The sequence below is a fragment of the Aspergillus homomorphus genome, assembly GCF_003184865.1.
Source record: "Aspergillus homomorphus CBS 101889 unplaced genomic scaffold BO97scaffold_52, whole genome shotgun sequence".
Lineage (NCBI taxonomy): Eukaryota > Fungi > Ascomycota > Eurotiomycetes > Eurotiales > Aspergillaceae > Aspergillus > Aspergillus homomorphus.
Genome location: NW_020291938.1, coordinates 90,646 through 114,961, shown reverse-complemented (window position 1 = coordinate 114,961; position 24,316 = coordinate 90,646). Strand labels below are relative to the sequence as shown.

Sequence of the window (24,316 nt, the reverse complement as noted above, 5' to 3'; positions counted from 1 at the left end):
TAGATAGGTTCAAATGAACAATTGATTCAAAGCCGTAGTTACATGCTAAACCAGTCCTGGACTATACCAGTAATCGATGATCACCATGAAGCCACAACGTGCAGGGCAAAATATCAAGGTGCCATCCCAGACTGCGGGATGGTCTGAGCAGCCGGGGCTGCAAACTTGCAGGCCACGCACGCTTCAACACCGCAACTGGGGCAGGTGAGTGTGAAGATGGGCTCCCAATGCCCGCAGACCTTACACTCAGCCTGCCCATAGCTCTTCTTCCAGTATCCCAGGTGAAGGCACCCATCCTGCTCTTGGACCAAATCCGATTCTCCAAACGTACGACGGACGCCTTCCAGCCACCCGCAAAACGTTTCCATAACGATCCCTCTGCATTCAATGGCCATGTCGTCGGTCGTGTACCGACCTTGACTTCGGTTCAGTTTGGCTTCGAAGTATGGGAGTAGAGAAGCGAGATGCCCGTTGAGGCTGGAGAGAGAGGGCTCGGTGTCAGCAGCCTGGAGAAAGGACCGGATTGAGGGAGCGATGTCCTCGTTGGCAGTCACGAAGTCGGAGTCGGATGCCTCCGACACCTCCGACGGCTCTGTAGCACGTTGCTCGTCCTTCGTGCCGCACGAGTAGTAATACTCGGGTTGGGACCCGGTTTCGGAGTATGCGGTCTCGTGTTTGCTGGCTTTGTTCCGGGAGGTTGGTGTGGGATAATGATGGCTATCGTGGTCTTTGAGGGCGGCGTGATGCTGCGGTTCATGGCGTTTATGGTCGTGTTCGACGTATGAGTTGTGCTCGTGGTCTTCCGAGTCGTCTTCTTCGGAGTCATGTTCTTCGCTGTCGTCATCTTCATCTTCATCATCGTCTTCGTCTTCGTCTTCGTCCTCAAGTTCGTCTTCGTCCTCAAGCTCGGAGTCCACCTCGTCTTCGTCTGAGTCTTCATCGTCACTGCTGTCACTGATGTCCTTTTCAGAACCATCAGGCAAGCTCATGCCCCATGGCATCTGCCCAGGATATCGAAACCAGTCCTTTTCATCGTTTGAAATTCCCTCAATCCGTTCACACATGCATATTGCTTTCCGCTTAGGCCCAATATCTTCTTTGCAGAACATCTCGTGGAAGACTTCGCCACCGGGCAATCCATACTATTCGAGCTTAGTATGGCCCTTGTCCACTTCGAGGAAGCCCGGCTAAAACCAGGAGAAGCTGTCTAAACTCACACTTTCAGCGTCCTCCTTCCAGCCACCATCTGCGCGCTCTTCCGTACCGGCACCGACTGGCGGGACATCTAGATCCACCGCTGCATAAGAACTTACCGCTGGACCAGCTTGCATGCTCTCGTCTCCCTCCAAATCCAAAAGATTGGCCGATCTGTGGTCTTCAGGTAGCTGGGTTGCAAGCTCAGTACTTGCTTTGCTGGATCCAGCCTGCACCTCTGCGTGATCTTTCGCGTCATTTTCCAAATCAATCAGATTTCCCATGGGGATCTTGTTCTCCACCCCATGAGGTTCCTCATCTTCTCCGTCTGACAAGAGGTCAACGCACTCCGCTTCATGCTGAACCTCTTCTTCAAGCTCTTCCTGTTCATACTCTTCATCCTCCTCTTCATAGTCTTCCTCATCGTGCTGATACTTTTCCTCGAAGTCCTCCTGTTCGTACTCCTCACGCTCCTCGACTCCATCCTCAGCTCCCTCCTCTTCACCTTCAAGCTCATCCTCAGGTTTCTCCATCCCCTGCGTTCTCCACCTGGAATTCCCCTTCTTCATGGCCTCCCAGCCCGCCTCAGCGTCCAGAACACTCGCCATCCACCTAGCGTGTTTCTCCTCCTTCGCCTTATCCCTGGCCTGCTTCTCCTTCGACCAGTAAGCCGTCTTGGACGAATACCCAATCCAGGTCTCCTCCTCTTCCTCCCCTTCATCCTCTCCAGCATGATCCCCCTCTTCACCCTTAATTCCCGCTTTCCCACCAGCCTGCACCTTCCCCTTCTCCTTCCCCTCCCCCTTCTTCTTATTCTTACTCTTATCCTTCTTCCTCGTAACCAAACACCCACTCTCATCATAATACCCCAAAGGCTCCTCCGAAGAAGAAGACCAAGGACTCAACCTCTCATCAAGCACATACCCCTCATCATAATACCCTCCACCTCCCTCCTGAAACAGGCCCTCAGCAGCTCCAGCCTCCGCCTCCGCCTGAGCCTCAGCCTCCCACGACTCACGCTCGCGCTGCAACTGCTCACTAACCTCCTGCTCGCGCCGCATCTGCTCCACGATCTCAATCGACTCCGGCGACGTCGGATCCATATGCACGCTGTACCCATAGGAAGTCTGATACCGGCTCTCCTCATTGGGGGCCCGGTACTGGCCCTCCCAGTAGCGGCTCCGCCCGGTATGGCGGCCGTAGTAGTCGTGACTGACATTCAGGCTCTGGTATTGCTCAAGGGTGGCGTCGTGGGTGGCGCGGCGGGATGGGTCGCGGAGGGTTTCGACGGCGTAGTGAATCTATATGTTTTTTCATTGTTAATCTAGGCCTTGCGTGCTTGCTTCTGCTGTGGTAGGGGGAGTGGGGGATAATGATAGGGTGAGAATGAGAGGAATGATGCTTGGGATAGGCCACGTGAGATGTGAGGTCAGGACGAAGACATGAGGCTTGGGAGAATCGTGATAGATGAGGTAAGGACGAGGGTCAGGTTCACCTTCTGGAACGTCTGGGTGTCGCCTCCGTCTGTCTTATCTGGGTGGTGCTTCAGCGCGAGACGCTTGTAGGCGCTGTTTATCTCCTTGATGTCTGCGTCGTGCGGGATGTTGAGGGTTGCGTAGCAGTTTGTGAAGGTTGGGGTTGTCATTTTGATTGTTCTGGAAGTTGGGTTGAGTTCGGTGCATTCGGGTTTGATGATGGTTTGGAGAGAGTGAGGTGAGGTGAGGTGAGGTGAGGTGATGTGAGTTTGGTTTAAGGGAAGGGATTCGAGGGTGCTGGGTTTTGTGGTGGTGTTGATGGATGTAGCGAGGTGGGTGATGGTGGTGTGTTTGTTGCAGTACGGGCTGTTTCGTTTGCTCTGTGATATCGCCTTCCTGTCGAGTTTATTCCGTTTGGTGTGAGACAGTCTGGTGTGTATGAAGAAGCAACAGAGGAGAGGTGATGGCGAGGATGATAGATGGGTTTTGATTCTTGATGTGATGGAAATCTGGTGATCATTGGGGAATGAATAGACACTTCATGAGTGAAGAGCTGGTTAGCTGGGTGTTCGAAATATTGAAGGGTCCCACAGGGTACAAACAAACACGTTCATTTGTGAATTTGATAAACATGTACGCCTTCTTCATAGACAATCTTGTTAGATGTGGAATAACAACATACACATTATACCCAGTGGGGATGCAGCGGAACACGAGGGAAGTGAATGATTCCCAGATATACTATACCCATTTCAACAATGGCCTTATCATGCAGTCCTGACACTGCTCGAATCATTCCCAAGTAAAGTACTGCAAACAAAGAAAAGATGATGTGATAGATTTTACAGGCTGGCAAGCATCTAGGTATTTATGAGTAAGTCTACACACATGGTGACTCCTCCCCAAAAAAGCTTCAGAAAAGCTTTTACATGTCCGCACTGGCGGTGGCACCAGTGATAATCTCGACCAGCTCGTTGGTAATGGCGGCTTGACGCTGACGGTTGTACAGAATCTGGAACCTACACGGTATTAGTTTCATTCCGCCAAACACGGGCAGCGATACTCACTTGTTGATCATCTCACCGGCGTTCTTGGAAGCGTTCTCCATGGCGTTGCGACGAGCCTTTGAACATGATTAGCACTGGTCCATAACATTCCCATTCCAACAGGGCTACTCACAGAGATCTCGCAAGCGTGACCCTCGGCAAGAGCCCAGAACAAGCTGTTGGCAAGAGCGTACTCGCGGAGGTTGGTCAGGGTCTCCTCATCGGTCTCGTAGGCAGAGAGGTTGGCTGTAAACATCATTCAGCATGCATTCCAGAACAAAAGCTACTCAGGACGTAAACGCACGGGACTGGGTGATAGCCTCCTCGGAGAAAGCCTCGACGGTGGTGGGCTCGTAGCTCTGAGCGTTGAGGAACTTGTTGTGGATGATCTTAACGCTGGCGTAGTCCTCGGAGAGCAGAGTGATCTGGTCGGCGATAGCCTGGGCATCGGCGAAGGTGGGAACGTCCTTGCAGACGTTGGCGAAGCTCAGGACGATGGCGTTGGGGTTGGTACGGGACAGCTGAGCCTTGGCCTTCTCTCCGAGGACGACAATGTCGGCGTTGGGAGTCTGCTGGAGGATACGGCGAGTGGCCTTGCTGAGACCGGAGTGAATACCACCGCAAAGACCCTTGTCGGAGCTGGCGACGACGAGCAGAGTCTTCTTGTCCTCGAGGGGCTTGGTCTCAGCCTGCTCGAAAACGGTGTTGGAGGTCTGACCGTAGCTGCGGGAGTCCTCCATGGCCTTCTGGGCGCGAGTGAGACGGGTGGAGGCGATGACCTTCATGGTGTTGGTGATCTTCTCGATGTTCTTGATGGACTTGAGACGGCCCTCGATTTCACGCAGAGTCGCGAAGTTGGCGGCGTTGGCAGGAGCAGTGCTTCCGGGATTATCAGCCATTGATCCATGTTATCAACCCAAGCTCTTCAATTCCTCCAAATTGGTTGAAATTTGGGCGCCAACCGGACGGCTAGCTGGGGGGAGGGAGGATGCACAATGGCGATGGACCGGGGTGTGGGTTGTGGGTTGTGGACGCCCGGACTGAGGGAACTTACCGGGAGACCGCAATGCTACCAGCGCGAACGGCCGGACGAACAGCACGGGAGAACATCTTGATAGAAAGAAACCGTACGGTCGAAACTGAGACCAACGATAGAGAAGTTGTGGAGGGGGGAGGGTGGGGAGGGGAGGAGGTCAGAGAATCCTCTTTGGGGCTGGCGGATGAGAAGTCGGTGGTTGAACTTGAGGGACTCCTGTTTCTGTTCTTCCGACAGCCGGCCAGCACGGGATTCACCAGTCACGCTAGTCCAGGAAGGGGAAGTGCTATGGGCCACGGGAGGGACCTATAATGCAGTCTGCCCTCAAGCCCATCGTAGTCACGTGAGTACCCGTTCGAGTTCGCCACTCATAGCTATCCAGGCAGCAAGGCATCAAGGCAGCTAGGCATCCACTCATATCTCTCTCTCTCTCTTTCTTTCTCCCGGCGCAAATCGAATCGTCATCCAATTCCTGAGGTGGGCGGAGTGGGTTCCGCAGGCCCAGTCGAAGTCGCGCCGCTTCTCGCGCTGGGAGTGGCTGACGGTCCGGAGAAATAAGTAAGTAAGTTTGGTAACTTAGATCGCCTCAGGCCCCCAACCCGGGACGGCCTCGTTTTCCATTCCATTCCAGGTTCTCGCCTCGCTCGCTCTCGTTCTCGTTCTCTTCTCTTTCTTCTCTCTCTCTCTTTAACTCTTTTCCCTCTTGCCATCTCTTTCCTGCCCTTTCCTTACTCTCATTTTCAAGTCCCAAGTCCCGTCTCTCTTCCTCCCTCCTCCCTCTCTCTCGAATTTCTCCCTCTTCCCTTTCTCATCCTCTCTCCCTTTTGGCTTCTACATTGCCACCAGCGTCCTCCGTCCATGTATCTTCCTCCTTTGTGACGCTTCGTCCTCTGGTAGCTCTCTCATTGGCCAGGCTTTTATTGATCACATCCCTCCGTCCAGCGCCTCCTCGAGTCGCCAGCCTCAGAGGTTCACCCCCACGGTTCTCTGTTCCTGCTCCTCAGCCTGCTGCATACTGGGCTTTTGGTTCCCAGCGCTTCGTTCATTGCCGTCGCGTTGCAAATATGAGCTCCTCGGGCGATGACACCCCACTCGTCAAGGCCAATGGCCGCCATACGGGTGAGTTTCTTCACTCCAGCATATTTCCGAGATCCTGGTTCTTTTGCCAGCTTAATTCCATTCTCAATTCCCAATCCTCATTTACTGCTCAATCTACCCTCAACAAGTCATCACTGAGTGATGTTTGCCGCAATGCGCCCGCTCACCCTTTACCCTAACATCATTCTCTCCTCAACCTTACCCTTTATCAATCACTCTAGTATGTCTACTAATCTGCCATGGGGCAATGCGACAGAGACGAACGGTCACGTTGACCCGGGAGTGTCGATTCGATTCGGTCCGGTGAAGTCCGAGAATGATGTTGAGATGGCGGATGCGGATGCTCCAGGCAGTGCCACTTCTAAGAGAAAGTCGCGAAACAGTGTTGGTCAGATAAAGTCATATGCTGAACCGGAAAGCAGTGAGGAGGATCAACCTTTGGTACGCCGCACTCTCGTTCGCCAAACACAATCCATTCATTTTGTCCCAATCATGCGTCGTTTTCGTCTTCGGTCACGAATTCAGTGCGGCTGACATATCCGACAGAGCAAGCGTCGTCGCACGTCTGTCAAGCACGAGGATCCTGAGACGGATGATGATGTGCCTCTGGCGCTTAACGGTCGGAAGCTCCCGAAGGCTTCCGAAACTGCCATTGGCGAAGAATCGGACTCGGATGTTCCCATCGAACGGAAGCTTGCTGCGGAGAAAAAGCGGATACAAGTCAAGGGCGAGAACGCGGCAGCGGCCAAGCCTAGCCGTAGCCAGGCCACTTCGAAGAGCACCAAGGCAGCAGCGCCCAAGAAACAGGCCAATGGTGTGAAGAAGGAGCCCGAGGACTCGAAGCCCAGCATGGTGAAGAAGACCGCCAAACACGCCAGAGCTCCGGAGAAGCCCGTCGTTACCACCGTCAAGCGAGGAGCTGCGGCTGGCAGAGCTACCGCCGCCAAAGGTGCTGCCGCCAAAGCCACCCCTGTGAAGAAAGAGGAAAGTGAAGAAGTCGAGGACGGTGAAGAAGAAGAGGAGTATCGGTGGTGGGAGGACCCGACCAAGGGCGATGGTACGATCAAATGGACCACCCTCGAACACAACGGCGTGGTTTTCCCTCCACCATATGAACCTCTTCCCAAGGATGTTAAGTTGAAGTACGATGGCATTCCCGTCAATCTTCATCCTGACGCTGAAGAAGTCGCTGGCTTTTTCGGAAGCATGCTGAACTCTACGCACAATGTGGAAAACCCGACATTCCAAAAGAACTTCTTCATGGACTTCCGGGACATTCTTAAGAAGACTGGTGGCGCAACAGATTCTAAAGGTAACAAGGTTGATATCAAGGACTTTTCCAAGTGTGATTTCCAGTCCATCTTCAATTATTATGAGATGAAACGCCTTGAGAAGAAGAATTTGCCACCTGCTGAGAAGAAGCGGTTAAAGGCCGAGAAAGACGAACAGGAAGCTCCTTACATGTACTGCATGTGGGACGGTCGCAAGCAAAAAGTCGGCAACTTCCGTGTCGAACCTCCTTCCCTGTTCCGTGGCCGCGGTGAACATCCCAAGACTGGCCGCGTCAAGGCTAGAGTTCTACCGGAGCAGATTACGATTAACATTGGCAAAGAGGCGACTGTTCCTCCGCCACCGGAGGGTCACAACTGGAAGGAGGTGAAGCATGATCGAGAAGGCACATGGCTTGCCATGTGGCAAGAGAACATCAACGGTAATTACAAATATGTTATGCTTGCCGCCAATTCCGATGTCAAGGGCCAAAGCGATTATAAGAAGTTCGAAAAAGCCCGCGAATTGAAACACCATATTGCCCGGATCCGCAAGGATTACCAGAAGAACCTCAAGCATGAACTGATGGTGGAGCGACAAAAGGCTACGGCCGTCTACCTCATTGATCAATTTGCCCTTCGTGCTGGTAATGAGAAGGGTGAAGATGAGGCTGAAACTGTCGGCTGCTGTTCCCTCAAGTACGAGAACGTCACTCTCAAGCCACCGAACAAGGTTGTTTTCGACTTCTTGGGTAAAGATAGTATTCGTTTCTACGATGAAGTCGAAGTTGATGCGCAGGTTTTCAAGAACCTCAAGATCTTCAAGAAGGCTCCGAAGAAGGAGGGTGACGAGATTTTCGATCGGCTAACAGTAAGTTGCACTGCTCACATACCATAAACACACTCACGCTCCTGATTCTAACTTCATCAGACCTCCGCACTCAACAAACACTTGTCGAATTATATGCAAGGCTTGACCGCGAAGGTGTTCCGTACCTACAATGCCTCTCACACCATGTCTACGTTGCTGAAGGACATGAAAGCCACCGGTAACATCGCGGAGAAGGTCAAGGCGTACAACGATGCCAACCGTAAGGTTGCCATCCTTTGTAACCACAAGAGAACTGTTGCTGCATCCCACGCCAACCAGATGGAGAAGATGAGCGAGCGCGTAAGCAGCATCCCACAATTCTAGTAATCGAACCACAGCTGACACAACCTTCCTAAATAGATCAAAGGTCTTCGCTATCAGCGTTGGCGTTTCAAGCAGCAGATGCTCAACCTTGAGCCCACGCTCAAGAAGAAGAAGGGCGCCAAGTTCTTCGAAATGGACGAGGACATGGACATGGAATGGGTCAAGGAACACCAGGCTTTCCTGCTCGAAGAACAACGGCAGAAGATCCAGAAGAAATTCGAGAAGGACAATGAAAAGCTTGTAGCCGACGGGGAGAAGGAAATGAAGGCTAGCGAGCTGGAATCGCGTCTCCAGGTCGTCAAGGACCAGGAAAAGAAGTTCAACAAGGAGAACAAGACCGGCAAGGTGGAAGCTGAAGGCAAGGCTCCCACCGTCGAGAAGCTTGAGACCGCCATCAAGAAGCTCGAGCAGCGCATCGAGACGATGGAGCTTCAAGCCCAAGATAAGGAGGACAACAAGGAAGTTGCCCTGGGTACCTCGAAGATTGTGAGTTGTTTCCGTCTTTTGCTTGAGTTTTGCCAGTCACATATGTACAGGACTAACCCATCCAACCACAGAACTACATCGACCCCCGTCTCACCGTCGTCTTCAGCAAGAAATTCGATGTCCCCATCGAGAAATTCTTCTCCAAGGCCCTCCGTGAGAAATTCGAATGGGCCATCAAATCCGTTGACGAGACCTGGGAATTTTGATTTGGTTTTTTGATAGTTGGACACTTGACGCAACTCTTATGGTTCTAAAGACTTTTTTTTTGATGCTGTTGCCTTAGCTTTTTATTCTCCTTCTTTCTTCTGGTTCCTACACTACCTATAAGGGCATGATCCATTGGAAATTCAATGCATGCCATGCCATACCCCCATACATCCACCGCTTGCATTTCTTGGAGCCTCACGCCATCTCGATTTATTCTCTTTCTTTTTTTCTTTTTTACCTTTGAAGAAGAGGCTTGCCAAGGAAGGAAAGACATAATAGCAAAAGAGCAGAAAAGAGACAAAAAGCAACACCAAGATTATCAGGAACGAAGGGCAAGACGAAGGTGGTAAATATTCATTTGACACATTCCAAGATCTATACAATAAACAAATTCCAAGTCATGATCGAAACATCAGAACTAAAGAATATACATCATATTACTTATCTTCTGCATTTTATCTCTTGGCCATCCAAGTAATACAATGTTTCGGAGGAAACATATTCACAACCCACTGGCGAGCGCATGTCAAACCTGCTAAGGTCTGAATATACAGGATGCAAAGTCGATACTGATTGGGGAGTCATGCACGGAATGTGTTCTATGGTATAATAGTGCTCTTTTCAATCACCTTCATGTCCAATATAGAATTACAAAGATTCGACCCGGAAATGCAGGGTGCATACATATTACAGTTGCCGCTCATGCCTCAGAACGACACCGACGTTAGATGTGCCGACTTGACTTTCCTATCAAAATAAAATATCATCTTGATGCGCTAAGAACACCCTTGAGTCCTGTTCATGCCTCATCGGTGTCAAGGAATATAGAGATCACAAGAGATAAACGAAAAGTACAAGTCCCCAAAGTAGGAGAGAATCGGGGCTGAGCTCCATAGCCAAGAAGGTGTACAGCAAGAAAATTAGAATACAGGAAACGATTGTAGAAAACAAAGGTATCAACGTTCTCAAGACAGGCTCAACCTATTGAGATTCGGCGTGAAAGAAGAAGACTGACTGCGTAGATCGAGGTCATGATCAGAAGATGAGATCGTGAAAGATGCAGATGAGAAAATGCACCAAACACCAACCGACAAGACAATTGCAGAAGATATAGTACATACCAGTCGCTCGAAAACAGGAACCCGGAGAGATCGAAACAAAAGATGATAAAATTACAGGCACAAAGTCCGTGATAGTCCATAGTGTGAAGTGTCCGAGTTTGATGCGAATGAAATCCAATGGGAGAACGAGGTCTATGTGCTTTTGTCGAAATGGCGGGTCAAGTCAAATCGATCTATCCTGGTGCAAGGCCGTAGTGATGCACGGTCGGGGTATCAGAGCACACGCGATTGGATCGTCAGCATTGGTTGCGATTACACTTGGGAAACCATGTTCAGAGAAAGTGGCGGCTGGCAGGGATCATGGCGGCCAGAATGTCTTAAGGCCACCAGCCCATTCGTTTGTAACTGTCAACCATGGCCCGAACGGCATCAGCGTCGAAACGCTCACGGGTAGGCTTCCAGCCCGTGGTCTCTTCAAATAACGTGCCATCGATGGACATGTCCTGGTCCCTGAGCACGTCCCTTTCCAAAAACGGGCTAATTGGCCCTGGTCTTTCGATCTTCTTCTCTTCGAGCAGGTCGGCCCAGCCCTGCAAGCATTCCTCGTTCATATCGTCGACAACATCGTCCAAGTTCATCTTAGCAAATTGAGAAGCCAAAGAACCGAGGAACTCGACCTTCATGCCAAAAACCTCTGATAGGGCGTCGGCCACGTGCTCCTGGCGAGTGTCGCCATGGTCGACGACGTTGAAAGCAATGGGTGCTGACCCGTCTGTCGGGGCGCTGACCCTCCATTCTGCGGCTTTCCAGAGCGCACTTACTGCATCTTTGATGTAAATTGTGTTGATCTTTAGGTCCTTCGTATACAAAAGCTCCAGGTTCTTCTGTAGTTCGAGGTGGACTCGTGCAAGACAGATGCCCATAGCAAAATAGCCAGGGTCATATTCTCCATAGACGTGAGGCAACCGAAGCAAGCAGTAGTGAAGATTGGGGATCTTCTGTAGCTCATCACTGGCCTTCATCTTCCACTTTGCGAGCTTGTGCCACGGCTGCAACTTGTCGTCCTCTTTGCGCGGACTCGAGCCACCTTTGTAAACGTGCGCGGTCGAACATTCGACAAATGAGCGGATGCCACGGCGGGCGACTTCGCGACCGAGGGCAACGGTGAGGGCATAGCTGCGAACTTCGTAAACATCATCGGGCTGAGAGTGTCGGGTTTCTCCACCACAATTGATCACATAGTCGAACTGCTCGCCATTGGCACGATCAAAGATACGGGGGAAGTGCTCTAGCGGACACCAAGTATATCAGTAAGCTGCGAAAGTGCGCAACAGCAAGGCAAAGGGGGTTTAGGCACTCACGTTCCCGACTAGCATCAGCTTGAACGAATTTGTCTTTCGAACAAGCCTCTTGGAACTCAGGGGCCAACCAGGCAAGCTGGGGAAGGACTTTGTCCACCAGTCGTACTTCCGAGGCCAGGTTATTTTCGTGGATATACAGAGCAAGGTGACGGCCGATGAAGCCTGCAGGAATGACAGCGTGTTAGTTGGAATGTTTAAGGGGAAGTTCTGCACGTCAGCGTGGGATCATCATTGAGAATGCGTACCAAGACCACCAACAATCAGCACGGCGGGCTTTTTTGCTTGGTCGTCAGCCATGACGGAATGCGACAAGTGAGCTTGAAGAATGGGAATCGATTTGAAAGAGAAGTAGCTTCAGCTTTGTTCAGATGGTGGACTAGCTCGTGTTTGAGCTGGCAGTTTTGTTGACAGACACACCCCGCACCCGAGCGCGTTCCAGTCAAAGAATGCGGGGAGGAAAAGGGGCGGAAGAACTGCAGGGAGGGAGAAGAAAAGTAAGGAAGAAAGCTTATTCTGGGGGAGAACAAGCTATCATACAGGATCGAGCCGAAGTCAATAATATGGCAATTAGGAAGGAAATTAATGTTAAGTTAAAGGATGAGGGATGAGGGATGAGGGATGAGGGATGAGGGGAAGGGGGGGGATAGAGAGAGAGAGAGAGAAGTAAGGAGGAAATGTAAGGCGAGGGAGGAGGAAAGAGAAGAGGAGGAGAGAGGAGAAGAATAGGGAAGGCGGACGGACGAGTGGAATTGATTGGAGGGAGAAGAGAGGAAGATCTCATCTCTTTCGGGACTAACTATGAGTTTGATTGACAAGACTGAATGACCTGCCTCTTCTCACTCTATCTCTGTCTCTGTCTTCAGTGTGACTATTTGTGTGTCACTTGGCCACGCAGAGTTGACCTGCTGAACTGAGCTAGCTACTCATTAAGTCTCCTAGACTCTCTCGACTATGCGAAGCTTTTCCCGACCCAAGATCTGTATACCAAACTCCTCTCACCCTCAATTCTCACCGATGTTCCCAGATGAGACCTACTGAGGGACCGCCTCGACGGAGAACGCGGCAGACAACATAATTCCCAAACATTCTCCCTGTTCGACCAAGCGACCAAGCTTCAAGTCAGAGAGAGATCTCATGTCACTCCCACCTTAGTCACGAGACCTTTCTCCATACAGTTTTTTTTGGCATTCCCTCTGGTGTAACTGACCTCTCGACCCATGCGGATGATGTGACCCGGTGATGCGACAGGAAAGACCATGCTACAGTACACCGTCTGCACCTTCGATTGAATTGACTGACTGTCCCTCCCGACAAGATTGGTGCAACCAAGCAAGATTATTATCTTCCTACTCAATCCCTTCTCTTTCGATCACAACCAGAACCATCACCGCCGCCAATGACAAACCGCAGCTTCGTTTGGGACCAAGAAGGAGAGCACATCCATATTCCAAACCGCTTCTTTTACCGAAAGAACGCCGCTAGCGCTGCGTCTAGAAATTTCGCCGGCGCAGTGGGGAGACCACACTGTCCCCTCCCCCCAGCGATGGCCTCCCACTCGCTCCTTTGCCCTCGTACAGGAAGTGGGAATATTTAAGCGTCCCCCAAAACCAAGGAAGAACAAATGGATTCATCAATTCGTCCCCTGCCAAGCGCGCGTTGTGGGACGTTGTCCGTTCGTCAGGGACACCGTCCGATCATAGTCCCGCCTCTAAGTGGGCTTCTGAACCCATCTATTGCCCCCCGTTCCCTAAAGGGGGAGGAAATGACTGGATGACTACGTATCAATTAAAAAGCAAAACCACAAGAAAAACGAGAGAGGTAATAACAAAGTTGGATATGATGAGGGCTTGTTATTCCTCTTTGCCACTGAAAACACACAAGTAAATAGACTGATCGACCCAGGCATGCCAGATTAAATGCTGACGGCCGCGGCACGCCAAAACCAATTGTAAAATTGGCAGGGAGAGAGAAACTGATCGCCCACAGGGAACAATAGCATCGATGATCTGCGTCTCATAAGATGATACTAATACGAGTCAAGTCCGTTTGCTGGGGGGGTAAGATAGCGACTACTAGCTCATTAATTCACCATTCGTACTGGATTAATAATCTGTGGTCTGACGCCGGAGAAAGTGTCTGCATACTGCATAGGGCGTCGGCAATTCGCTTCGACCCCGTTTGCGACTATGCCTATCAACACTGACCCTACCCACGAACAAGAATAGACAAAACAGACCCGACCTGAAGAGGACACCAGAACAGAAACAACAACCAGTACCGAGCGCTTATCCGCGGCAATTTGAAAACCACTTCGATATCAACCTCGGTGACGCTTCACTTCACCGTGACCCGCCCCTCTCTCCTCCTCCCCTTTCTCCGAGCTATCCATAGATGCTCCATGACGACTCCGTGCTACCTTCATTGATCGATCCACCCTTCGCCTAGACCGGCCGGACCAAGCCCAAGACCCATTAGCCCGGGATCAGGCCGCTTGGAGAACCTGAGTAGCACCTACCTTCGAGCTCGAGGATCGAATTACGAGCTTTGCGGCAGGTCGTCAGTGAGTAGCAACAGCACTAAAGTATCAAAGCTGCAAAGCTCGGCAATTGCTCGGGGGTTCCCTTCTGAGACAGACAGCAACAGACTTCCTTTTCCCCGGGTTGCAATTTGACTTCGCGTCCCATGGACCGTGGGCGATCGTCATTCTTCCATGGTTCATGCTGGGCTTGAAAGCTCCTCCTCAGCCCTTTCGGGGCTGGTTCGTAGCTAGCTAGCTAGACTAATCTACTACTCGATACAGTCAAGTCAGGTGCATCACTTTCAGCGATGCGCGAGGGGGGCTCGTGCAAAACCCAATCTAAGTTCAATTGTTGTTTCCCAGCTTGACCCCAAGGTAGTTTAGTTCGGGCTTATCGTGTCTGAAAGTAAACATTCTCTCGATAGTTATGTTCTGGAGGTGAATGCACAACATGCTATGAACGAAGCCATAGGAAGTAACCAATTCTCTCTCCTCTAAATAATTCAGTCGACCCAGTTGTCATCATCTTCCCGAACAAGCAAACGATACACCATTACCAACTGTGATTGAGATCTTCCCAAAGAATCGCCAGTTTGAAGCAGAGATTGAAACGAAGAACCAACTAAACCAGGTACAGAGCAGTAAATAGCTGTACGTAGTTCTATCAGACCCATGACCTGCAATCGTGCCGAGAAGACCAATGAATCAGTGCGTTCTACCGTACGCGACGAGCAGATCCTCTTCGACGACGTGCAGCAAGACGCGAATCTTGAACGCAGAAGTCAGCGACCCGGACTCAGACTCCTCCAGGAGCTGGGTTCGGCCCTCCATGGTCTTCTGCAGCTCGCGCTGCACCATCACCCAGTCCTCCTCGCTGTTCTGACGCACGCGGATCTCAAAGTCCGTCCACTCGAACTTGACCGAGGCGGCGACCACCACGGGCTTCATGGTCGGGTGGCCGCTCACGTCGCTGGTTAGCTGGCGGGAGGGGCTCCAGTCGTCCAGACGACACTCCTGTCTGAGGTAGTGGATGAAGGTGCCGGTCGAGATAAAGTTGAAGTAGCGCACCCAGACCGGAGCCATGCCCTCCTGGCTGGTCGCGGTGACAAGGAACCAAACGTCATCCATGGAGGTACCGGTGCTCGCGGTGTTGATGCCGCCTTCAAGGGGCTCGTCCAGACTCATCTGCTCCCCGGACTCTTGCCTCTGGGGTGAATGCTTTTTGCCCCTAAACTTTCTCTTCTTGCGGCTTGTGGGGGGCTCCATACTTATTGGGGAGTGAGTGGGCATGACGTCGCTGCTGGTGTGCGGCTCCGTCTTCACAGGAGGGGAATGTCCGTGCTTGGACTTCTGAGTGTCGCTGGCTGTTTTCTTCTTCGCCTGCCAGTCGACCATGATGATATCGTTGTTTGAGTCCGATAGACCGCATTCACTAGAATTCAGGACCGACTCGAAAGTGCGAATACCCAAGCTGTTGGCTGTGAAGGAGGAGCGTCTCATCTGACGAGCTAGGTGAACTGAGTTCCCGTGGACTGCATCAGTGTCATCAGTGACGGAATCGGCTTCTCTGTATTCTTCGTCCGAGATGCCTCTGGACTTGCGTTTTAGCTTTCTGGATGATGTATTGTTCGAGGCCATGTCTGCAATGGTCTTAACAGGGGCAGGGGTGTCGATGTCCTGTATGACAGCATCAGCATCAGTTGATGTCCGATCCTCTCCGCACTATTCGCAAGCAGTGGGGGTCTACCTTGTGAAAGTCCTTGTCGATGCTTGGTCTCAGAGCGCCCTTGGCCTTCCGTTCGAGAAGAATCGTAACAGTCCGAATAATCCTACTTGTGTTAGCTTGTTTAGGTGACAGTGAATCAAGGGCAAAGCAGCAACTCACTCCTCCCTTCTGGCGGGGTAGGTGCAGAGGCTGTACGGATTCTGCAGCGCATCTGGCATCAGATACTTGCGCCTGTTCTCCTCGGAGCCCCAGTAAGTCGTTCCATGCTTGTCGACGAAGATCTCAGCGCAGGTCCTTCGGCCAGTTTCCGAGTTCAGCAGCTCTCCCCATGTGAAGCCATGGACCTGAACGTGCTCTTTCAGAAGGTCAGTAAATCTTTTGGTATACTCGTGCTTCAAATCAAGGAACAAGGTGAAGGCTCGATCTCTTTTCCCGGGTTTGAGCTCGCCCTTGTCCAGGTCGGCTTTCATGGGGTTGAAGGAGGTGTCCGACATCGAGTCGGATGTGTTTGACCTGCGCGACATGATAAGATAGGGCGTTCGAATTGGTTGATAGACACTATTAGGATCACAAAATGGTCTGATGTTAGAGATTCTTCAAAGTTTCGTGTTGACAAGCTCAGAGAAGAGATGTCATGGACGGGAAAGGGAAAAAGAGGAGAAGAAGATGGGGTGTTCGTCTTGTTTTTAAAGTCAACCTGTAGGGAAAGTTGGAAAGACAAAAGTGGCGATAGTCTCAGTGAATGAAAGTCTTGGGAGAGTGTTTTGTGTCCTTGTTTCGGCATGGGGAAGTTGAAGAGACGAGTGTGGCGATACTTGTAGTGAATGGAATCTGTATCAAGTGTATTTCCTCCTTACCAAACAGATAGTCCCAGAGAAATTGGCGGCTGCCCGCGCTCGCACGGCTGACCTTATGTTATGCATATCACTGTTGCTTTGGAAATAAGTATAATCATGGTTTCTTCTCAATAAACAGCTAGCGATCTACTGTAACTAATGGAAATAGCCTCAGATATCCGGGGCATGCCATGTCGTCCAACACAGGAGAAGGATTTAGGAATCATTAATTCATTATAGATTGGGTGTAAACACCATAAAACTATTCCCGACACTCATTCAACAAAACTGATGATAAGGTATCTCCGATAACAAACAACGTCTAATGAGATGAGTGGTCACTCTGAGTGCTGAATGATCATTCTGCCCCCAGGTAGCGCAGCGAGTTCCTGAGTTCTTTGATCGCTGTATTGACATCGTCAAATGTAAGCGCCGACACCGCCCAGCGAGCATGCTTCTGCGCAAGTGCAATAGCTTGATCGTCAACTGGCTGCGCATTGGTCGGACCAGGAGGTGAAGCAACAGGCGCAGGTGCTGGAGGGGTAGGCATCGAAAAGTTCTGATGTGCTGGGCGTGTGACTACAGGGACTGTGCCCGACGCAGACTGCACGAATGGCGGAGGGACTGCGGCACTAGGTGAAGTCTTGGTGTAAAAGTAGCTTGCATCATGAGAGGGCGCGGCCGGAGTCGCGGGGCCAATGTTGGACGGGGGCGGGAAGGAATGAAATGAGTCGGAGGGCGCAGGAGCATGGCTCCCATGAATTTTGCTCGGGGTATCCGGGAGATCTGGCATCGGGGTGGACGAAGATTCAAATGTTTCTGGTGCAGAGGGAAGCTCCAGTCCTTGTTCTGTATCATCCTCCGCCTTTGCTCCGGAAGGTGACCCGGTCCTGGTGTAAGCCGTAGTACTATCTCTCGTCGTGGTTGGGGTATCCGGCAAGACAAGCGGCAGCGGCGCCTGCGAGGCCTGTTCAGAGTCATCGGGGACTTCCTCCACGGAAGGCTGTCTCGGCTGGGGGGGCAGAGATCCGACAATGGCCTGCACTTCCGGATCATCGGGCCTAGGCTCTAGGTCCGCCATTTCGTCTCCCTCCTCCTCGACAACCACGGGGTTAGACGCATTCGGATCCTCTCCAGCTTTGATTGCTTTAATGATTCTGACGGCGTGGTATTTGGCGAATTTGATCTTCGCGGCGACTTCGGGCTCCGGAGGGTTCCAAATTTGACACAATTCTAAGAAAGTCGCGGCCGCTTGGAATGTGTCCGCTGTTTGTCTATGGCCATAATTAGTTGCTGTCCTGGCTGTAACCGTCGCGAGGGGCGTAACGAACTTTGTCACCTTGTTGGCCTTCATAGTCGCCTCGGCACGTCCCAAAACCTCCAAAGCAAATTGCTCAACGTAGGCATTGGCTGCCACGGCATCCGTCACGGCGTCATTGTCGGGGTTCTCGTTTTTGAACTTCAGAGAAAGCCATGTCAGCACCCTGATACTGCATCCCATGCGTAGGCCAACAATTGCGCCCGACGTACTTCCTCCAGCTTGTCCACCAGTTCCGTTGTATACAGTTTGACCTCATCGTCTGAAGTGTGTAGTCCTCTCTCGATAATCTGATTGACGATCCAGAAGTTGCCTAAAAAGTGGGAAGGGACCAGCCATTAGACTTCGTTCACATTCAGGCAGCACTGAGTTGCGCACGGCAAGTGACACTTACACCAGTAGGCCACGACGGGCTTTGCGCGTTCGAGCTGAGCTGCCCTGAGGGCGAATCGCCCGATATCCGCAGATTTCAAGCTAGCCGGGATGTTGCTGGCCATTGAGTTGGTGAGGAAAGTCGAATTTGGGCACTGTTTCTTTGTTTGGAGGGGTGGGAAAGGTAACGCGACGGGATGCAAGCGGGGATGACGTTCTGGAGCGGGAACTGCGCCGAACGTTTAGACTAACCTCCTCGGCACCTCAGGCTAGTTCCGGTTTCTGCTTCTCCTTACGGCTTATGCTGTACAGTTCCATCTGTGGGGAAGCAGGACCGCACCGTCCCAATTTTAGATTGGCTTTCTTTTAGATTTCACTCTCTGATCATTCGCTTCGTAAGTAGTGTCTAATACAGCTCAGTACTACATAAGAAGTTCTTGAGAAGCTGTGGCTTGCGCTATTCTCCAACGCCAGTACGATCCAGCCGTCCGTTGATCTGGCTTGAGCCGATCATGCATCCTCGACTATCCATTCCCCAATATCTACCTTCTCTTCACCCAGGACTTCTACTTCGAAGTGGTCTTCAACTTGTCCTCCCGGCCCACCAATTCTCTCGATGACGATCCAGGCTCCACCGCGGTCCTCAAGGTTGGGATGCAGATTGAAGTCCTCAATGCGTACACCGGAAATAGCATCACTGTGGTTCCCATCTTCGGAGGTTGCCAATATCTCTTTGTATGGCCCCTGGCCGAGTTCCACCGTCATTAGCACAGGTGAAGGCCCGACTGATCGATTCCCGATCGTGGACTGTCTACTTCTTGCAATCAACTTAAGGCGCGTCAGCCGTCGTGTCTCCAAAGGTGCCAACATCCGGTCTCTCCCAGGAGAGAGAACTCCAATATCCGAGATCACCACACGCCGACCTGCTGCTTCAGGCGCCAGCGGTTTCACTTCACATGGGCCAGACGAAGAAACCCAGAGGCTGAAACGCCCCAATTGGTCAGGCGCGAAAGTCGAACAGACAATTGTATAGACGCCTCCACTGAGCCCCATCCTTTCGGCAAGAGAGCCACCCCGGCGATAATCTCCACTATCGATGGCAATGTCGCGTCTTCGAACTCGGGTGATACGCTGCCCATTGGACCAAAACAATTTGACATGCGTCGCTAATTCGGGCTCGGATGGCTCAAGGAGGAGTGAGACGTCGGTTGTGCCATTTATCTTCAAGCTGAACTGGGGATTGAATGAATATCGAGCTGACTCCGCGTTTCCTCCTGCAGTCGAAGCTGTCCAGAAGCCGTTGACTTTTGTCACGCAACTGTATTTATTCTGTGCATGCGCAATACCCACTGGGACAGAGCTCATGGCAGATAGCGTGAAATTTTGCTTGGATGACGGCAATGACTGCTCAGAGACTACCACTGTATAGGTTGTGAGTGAAGGCATGTCTAGTCTCATCAGGGTGTTCGGCGAGTCGACATAGGGACCGCGATGGAGTGCCCCGTCACTCAGAGAGACACGTTGGCCCCCTGCATCAAACACATAGAGGCTGATGAAGCCAGGCTCAACGCAGTCTGTATTTGATTCAGATTGCTCGTGATGCTTTACCGTACGGAAATGCTTTCCAAGCAGTAACCAGACGGGACCGCCAGCATCGCTGGACACAGAGAACTGAGGATTCTTGGCAAAGCAGCCAGCCACCCCTCTATCGCTTGATAGATCCCAAGTAAAGTGAATATCTTGACGATATCTAAACAAGGCTGGATTCCAATTCAGATATAAGTTCTCAAAGTTCTGGAGAACATCTTCGCAGTCCATCCAAAAGGTGCCGGGTGAAATGTGGAACGTGTCTCCGTAGCCAGAGTTGATTTCGGAGTTGCTGTCATGGTTATAATCGCCTGCCCATGGATTTTTCACCAACATCTGGCGGCGATTTTTGGTTTCCTTCATATCCAGGATAGCATAGTCATGCTCACTCACCAGGCCAAGCTCCTCTTGCTCCCTTTCAGTTAGACTCCCAGTGCCTATGGTCAGAAGGACATCACCCATTCGGAACGCGTTGAAGAGTCGCCTCCAGAGTTGTTCACCTGTGACGTCTTCGTGGTGAAGGAAAACTTGCTCAGGAATCCATCCTGTCAACACCCACAAATCGGTGCCGGAATTGCTTCCTGGGAAGTCATATCCCCCACGAAGCTTCAAGTATGCTTTTTCCACCAGGGCGGGCCAGATATAAAGAGGGTTGTTTCGGTCAACCACGTGTAGTGACCGTGAAGACTTCGACGACGGCAGGCGATCATCAATGACGACTTTGCGAAAGCATCCGTTGAAGTAGAAGCAGAAGATATATTTTCCCAGAGGAGAGAGTTTAGGATCTGTATAGCGGAGTTCAGAAGGGTATACCGCCGGGTAATGAAACTGAAAGCGTCAGATCAACGTAACAATCCCATTATTTTCAGTAAATCAGCTGACCTTGTCTAACCCACGTTCGTATCGCGATGTAAGAGCGCACAAACTGGCAACAACAGAACAGTCTGTGAGCATATCCTGGACAAGATCGGTTTTACCTGTAACCGACATCACCGGGACCGGGGAGACGGTCGAGTCCACTGCGGGTTCTTGTAGAAGGAGCTCCTTCGGTCGTTTCCAGCCTGAAAAAACATCATGCTGCACTTTGGAGAGATGAAGATCAGGTGCGTCCCTGTTCACTGTCAGAGATACATCGTGTAACAGAGTGCAATGACCCTTTAACATACGTGAAGAGGTCCTCCCCAACTTGTCGTTCGAATTCGCCAGGTTCCGGAGCACTTGTCCATGGTGGAAAAATAGAGTGATTCAGTTTCGCACTCTCGAGAAGAATGATCTCCTCCCGAGTGGTGAGTTTGCGCGCAGATCTAGGATACCGCGTAACTGGATCATTGCTGCCATGCTCGAGTCTTGCCGCTCGCCAATCTTTGGCTACTTTGATTCTTTCGGCACGCAGAAGCCAATCCTTGCACTTAGCATCTAGAAACTTCTTGTCTTTCGGAAGAGATGACAAGCTTAAAGCCTTCATATAGTGTTCGGCAGCAGTAATGGCTGCCTCGAGCGCCTCACTTTGGGATGTAGCGGCAAGCACATCTTCCTCGGCTTTCTGTATGATCGTTAGTTTCAAGATGATCCTGGCTTTGCACAAGCTAGATGTGGATCAGCGGAGACTACTGACGAAGGCTTGGTTGATCTGTAACTGCTGAGAAGTAGCAGTGGCTCGAGACATGATGGTGGTGGATACGGAAATCGGAGGTCGGATATGCAACTACACTCCGATCGATGATGACTATTATCCAGCACCGATGAGAAGCTGCGCATGGAACACACCTAAAAGCATTCCGAAGCTCGGTGTAAGAACTGGAGAACGATTAGATTGATAAGAGGAAGTGATCCTTGAGTCAGTTCTGACGACAGGGCGCGCGTTAGTTAGTTAGACTCGATTACACTCAGTGCGGGACCCGCTTCCTGCCATCTCAGAAGCTCATTCATCATTCCTCTTCGGCGTGCATTCTGCCATGTTAAACCGCCTTGCAGTCTCTCTTCTCTCTTGAAGTACAACACCTCTCGATCATGGATACCATGTCCATTTTATGGGCTTGTACATACACTCAAGCTGATGGGAGCACGAATCTATATGGGTGGGAAAGTAGAAGTATGCAGAAAGAGCTTTTGTTTTGGAGCTCCCTTTTTAGTTGACCGGCCCCATAAACGAGTAGAAACTACGGACCCGTGACTCCGTAGCAAGCCACCTAATTAGGTAATGATAAAGCCAGACTACACTTCTAAGGCATGCATGTTGTACAGAATTCTAATTTGGCTAACGATCAGTTGATAATTAAGTACGACATGCACTGTCTACATTATATACCCTTTATATGACCTACAGGCCAATGTCATCAGAGTTGAAAGTTGACTCCGGTTTTCTACTTCTACTTCGGGGAGGAGGGACGGGAATGGAGAGTCAACGCCCCAGACCGATAAGAGAGACGGACCTCGGCTCGTTTCGTCATGCGCGTCGACGATCGACTGCGCCGAGGTGCGATGGAATGAATCCCCGGCTGGTTCTTCTTTGCAGCAGATCACTCTGGATTTTTTGTCATGCCTCGATTCCTCCTTCCCCTATGCGCTTCAGAAGCCTTTTCCTTGTTTCTCGGACAGCTGTAATTTCTGACCTTCATTGCCCTCCTCCAATTATCTTCATATACCCTCTAATTCCATTTGTGGTTCTGGTACGCTACGTCGACTTTCCCGTGTCCCCGCTTAAGATCAAGCCCCAGTTATTCCGCACCGCTAGACCTCCAGGCGAGGATTCTAGCATTCAACTTTTACATAAAACCAGGCGATATCGGTGTCGCGCTGGTCGGGGTATACAATATAGCTGTTGGATTTACCACAAATCTCCTCTCCGATCTTGATAACAGAAGACGGATCCGCTTCACCTACACAAAATGGCCGGTCAATCGAAACCCGCGCTCTCACCATGGGGCAGTGCTGTTGCAGGAGCAACTGGTGCCGTGCTCGCCAACGCCATGGTGTACCCTCTTGATCTGTAAGTGATTGATTTTCCGTGTCTGTTTGGTCTACTATGCAACGCCGGAGAATCCAGCTGACTCGTTATGTGCTGTCCGGCAGTGTGAAAACCAAGCTTCAAGTACAGGTAAAACAAGCGGACGAGACGAAGAAAGAAGGCTCCGATGAGGCAGTACACTACAAATCGACCATGGATGCCATCAACAAGATCGTGGAGAAGGAGGGTATCGAAGGGCTATACTCCGGAATCGCCGGTGCTTTGATCGGCGTCGCATCCACCAACTTTGCCTACTTTTATTGGTACACCATTGTGCGATCCCTCTATATGGCGTCTGATAAAGTACCCAAGCCCCCTGGTACCGCAGTCGAGCTCTCCCTCGGCGCTGTAGCGGGCGCTGTCGCCCAGATCTTCACCATCCCAGTATCCGTCATCACTACGAGACAGCAAACGCAAGATAAGAGCGAGCGGAAAGGCCTGGTTGAGACGGGTAAGGAGATTGTGAACAGCGAGGATGGCTGGACTGGTCTATGGCGAGGGCTTAAGGCCAGTTTGATCCTTGTAGTCAATCCCGCTATTACCTACGGAGCGTATCAGCGGCTGAAGGATGTCCTGTTCCCTGGAAAAACCAATCTGAAGCCTTGGGAGGCATTCCGTGAGTGATTCGCATATATGTCAACTCGGCCGTTTGCTCATACTAATTTCTCTCTCAGTCCTTGGTGCCCTCTCCAAGTCGTTGGCCACGATTGCGACACAGCCACTGATCGTGGCTAAGGTCGGTCTACAGTCGCGACCACCTCCCGGCCGTGAAGGCAAGCCCTTCAAGACCTTCGGTGAGGTCATGCGCTACATTATCAAGCACGAGGGAGCGTTATCTCTGTTCAAGGGCATTGGACCTCAGATCACAAAGGGTCTCCTCGTGCAGGGCCTATTGATGATGACGAAAGAACGGTATGTCGCCTCCGATTTTACTAATCGCACAAGCTGACCATCACTAGTGTTGAACTCATATTCGTGCTTCTTTTCGCCTATCTGCGCAAACTCCGGCAGCAGAAGCTTAAGAAAGTTGTGGATTCCGCAGCATCGACGGCCAAGACCAGCCTACCAGTCACCTTGAAATGATTCACTATACCATCCCTCTCGATACGCCAACTGCAATTTCTACCGGCAAAAATGCCATAGACTTCCCTTTCAACAATTTCCAATTTCATGAACGAGATCTCTAAATCCTCCGTGCTTTGACAGAATGATATCCCGAGCACGCCTACTATAACTGCAAAGAGTACTCCGGGCATAATAGTATACTGGGCGGCGACTGTGCAAAACAAATCATAAGGTTTACGCTGGCATTACATAGAACCATTCCAATATACAATGACCAAACTCCATTTGATGGCCCACATGCGAGTCGCCAGAGTCAACTCCCGTAACTCCCCAAATTTGAGAAATCCCGCGGACGAAAGGGGCGGAGGATATAGATAGCACAAGGCAAAAGGGGAAGAGGCACTTGACCGCCCACCTTCACCTCGGCAACAACCATCTGCCGAAACAAACACCACACCGC

At 51.2% G+C, this 24,316-nt stretch overlaps 8 protein-coding genes across 8 annotated transcripts; 2 read left to right on the top strand and 6 right to left on the bottom strand.

The window, feature by feature from the left end:
- Positions 1 to 113: 113 nt before the first annotated feature.
- On the bottom strand, positions 114 to 2,839 carry BO97DRAFT_480791 (DnaJ domain protein; the record flags this gene model as incomplete). The annotated part of the gene is made up of 3 exons (XM_025700775.1): positions 114 to 1,142; positions 1,218 to 2,495; positions 2,690 to 2,839. 3 exons carry the CDS (start codon positions 2,837 to 2,839, stop codon positions 114 to 116), a joined length of 2,457 nt encoding a protein of 818 aa, XP_025547328.1.
- A 660-nt stretch (positions 2,840 to 3,499) lies between these two features.
- BO97DRAFT_408513 (F1F0 ATP synthase subunit gamma) lies at positions 3,500 to 4,942 on the bottom strand. Its single transcript, XM_025695884.1, has 5 exons — positions 4,770 to 4,942; positions 4,020 to 4,594; positions 3,849 to 3,961; positions 3,737 to 3,792; positions 3,500 to 3,688 (listed from the first exon to the last, which is right to left on the bottom strand). Exons 1-5 carry the CDS (start codon positions 4,823 to 4,825, stop codon positions 3,595 to 3,597), a joined length of 894 nt encoding a protein of 297 aa, XP_025547327.1. The 5' UTR covers positions 4,826 to 4,942; the 3' UTR covers positions 3,500 to 3,594.
- An 873-nt stretch (positions 4,943 to 5,815) lies between these two features.
- BO97DRAFT_437832 (DNA topoisomerase 1) lies at positions 5,816 to 9,004 on the top strand (the record flags this gene model as incomplete). The annotated part of the gene is made up of 6 exons (XM_025697874.1): positions 5,816 to 5,874; positions 6,071 to 6,290; positions 6,396 to 7,988; positions 8,049 to 8,288; positions 8,349 to 8,798; positions 8,870 to 9,004. 6 exons carry the CDS (start codon positions 5,816 to 5,818, stop codon positions 9,002 to 9,004), a joined length of 2,697 nt encoding a protein of 898 aa, XP_025547326.1.
- Positions 9,005 to 10,324: 1,320 nt separating this feature from the next.
- Positions 10,325 to 11,829, bottom strand: BO97DRAFT_225539 (NAD-dependent epimerase/dehydratase family protein). Its single transcript, XM_025690685.1, has 3 exons — positions 11,673 to 11,829; positions 11,428 to 11,589; positions 10,325 to 11,354 (listed from the first exon to the last, which is right to left on the bottom strand). Exons 1-3 carry the CDS (start codon positions 11,722 to 11,724, stop codon positions 10,444 to 10,446), a joined length of 1,125 nt encoding a protein of 374 aa, XP_025547325.1. The 5' UTR covers positions 11,725 to 11,829; the 3' UTR covers positions 10,325 to 10,443.
- Positions 11,830 to 14,689: 2,860 nt separating this feature from the next.
- On the bottom strand, positions 14,690 to 16,186 carry BO97DRAFT_308841 (uncharacterized protein; the record flags this gene model as incomplete). Its single annotated transcript, XM_025691188.1, has 4 exons — positions 14,690 to 15,286; positions 15,479 to 15,667; positions 15,693 to 15,774; positions 15,831 to 16,186. Coding segments are annotated over 4 exons (1,224 nt in total), but the record flags the coding sequence as incomplete, so codon positions are not given.
- Positions 16,187 to 16,769: 583 nt separating this feature from the next.
- On the bottom strand, positions 16,770 to 18,373 carry BO97DRAFT_398690 (uncharacterized protein). Its single transcript, XM_025694202.1, has 4 exons — positions 18,220 to 18,373; positions 18,038 to 18,138; positions 17,839 to 17,966; positions 16,770 to 17,781 (listed from the first exon to the last, which is right to left on the bottom strand). Exons 1-4 carry the CDS (start codon positions 18,320 to 18,322, stop codon positions 16,866 to 16,868), a joined length of 1,248 nt encoding a protein of 415 aa, XP_025547323.1. The 5' UTR covers positions 18,323 to 18,373; the 3' UTR covers positions 16,770 to 16,865.
- Positions 18,374 to 18,573: 200 nt separating this feature from the next.
- BO97DRAFT_480786 (calpain-like protease PalBory) lies at positions 18,574 to 21,633 on the bottom strand. The gene is made up of 4 exons (XM_025700774.1): positions 21,400 to 21,633; positions 20,951 to 21,327; positions 20,667 to 20,895; positions 18,574 to 20,612 (listed from the first exon to the last, which is right to left on the bottom strand). The coding sequence occupies exons 1-4, from the start codon at positions 21,448 to 21,450 to the stop codon at positions 18,708 to 18,710; spliced, it is 2,562 nt and encodes an 853-aa protein (XP_025547322.1). The 5' UTR covers positions 21,451 to 21,633; the 3' UTR covers positions 18,574 to 18,707.
- Positions 21,634 to 22,307: 674 nt separating this feature from the next.
- On the top strand, positions 22,308 to 23,944 carry BO97DRAFT_446338 (putative peroxisomal carrier protein). Its single transcript, XM_025698637.1, has 4 exons — positions 22,308 to 22,773; positions 22,857 to 23,407; positions 23,466 to 23,703; positions 23,751 to 23,944. The coding sequence occupies exons 1-4, from the start codon at positions 22,673 to 22,675 to the stop codon at positions 23,872 to 23,874; spliced, it is 1,014 nt and encodes a 337-aa protein (XP_025547321.1). The 5' UTR covers positions 22,308 to 22,672; the 3' UTR covers positions 23,875 to 23,944.
- Positions 23,945 to 24,316: the final 372 nt, after the last annotated feature.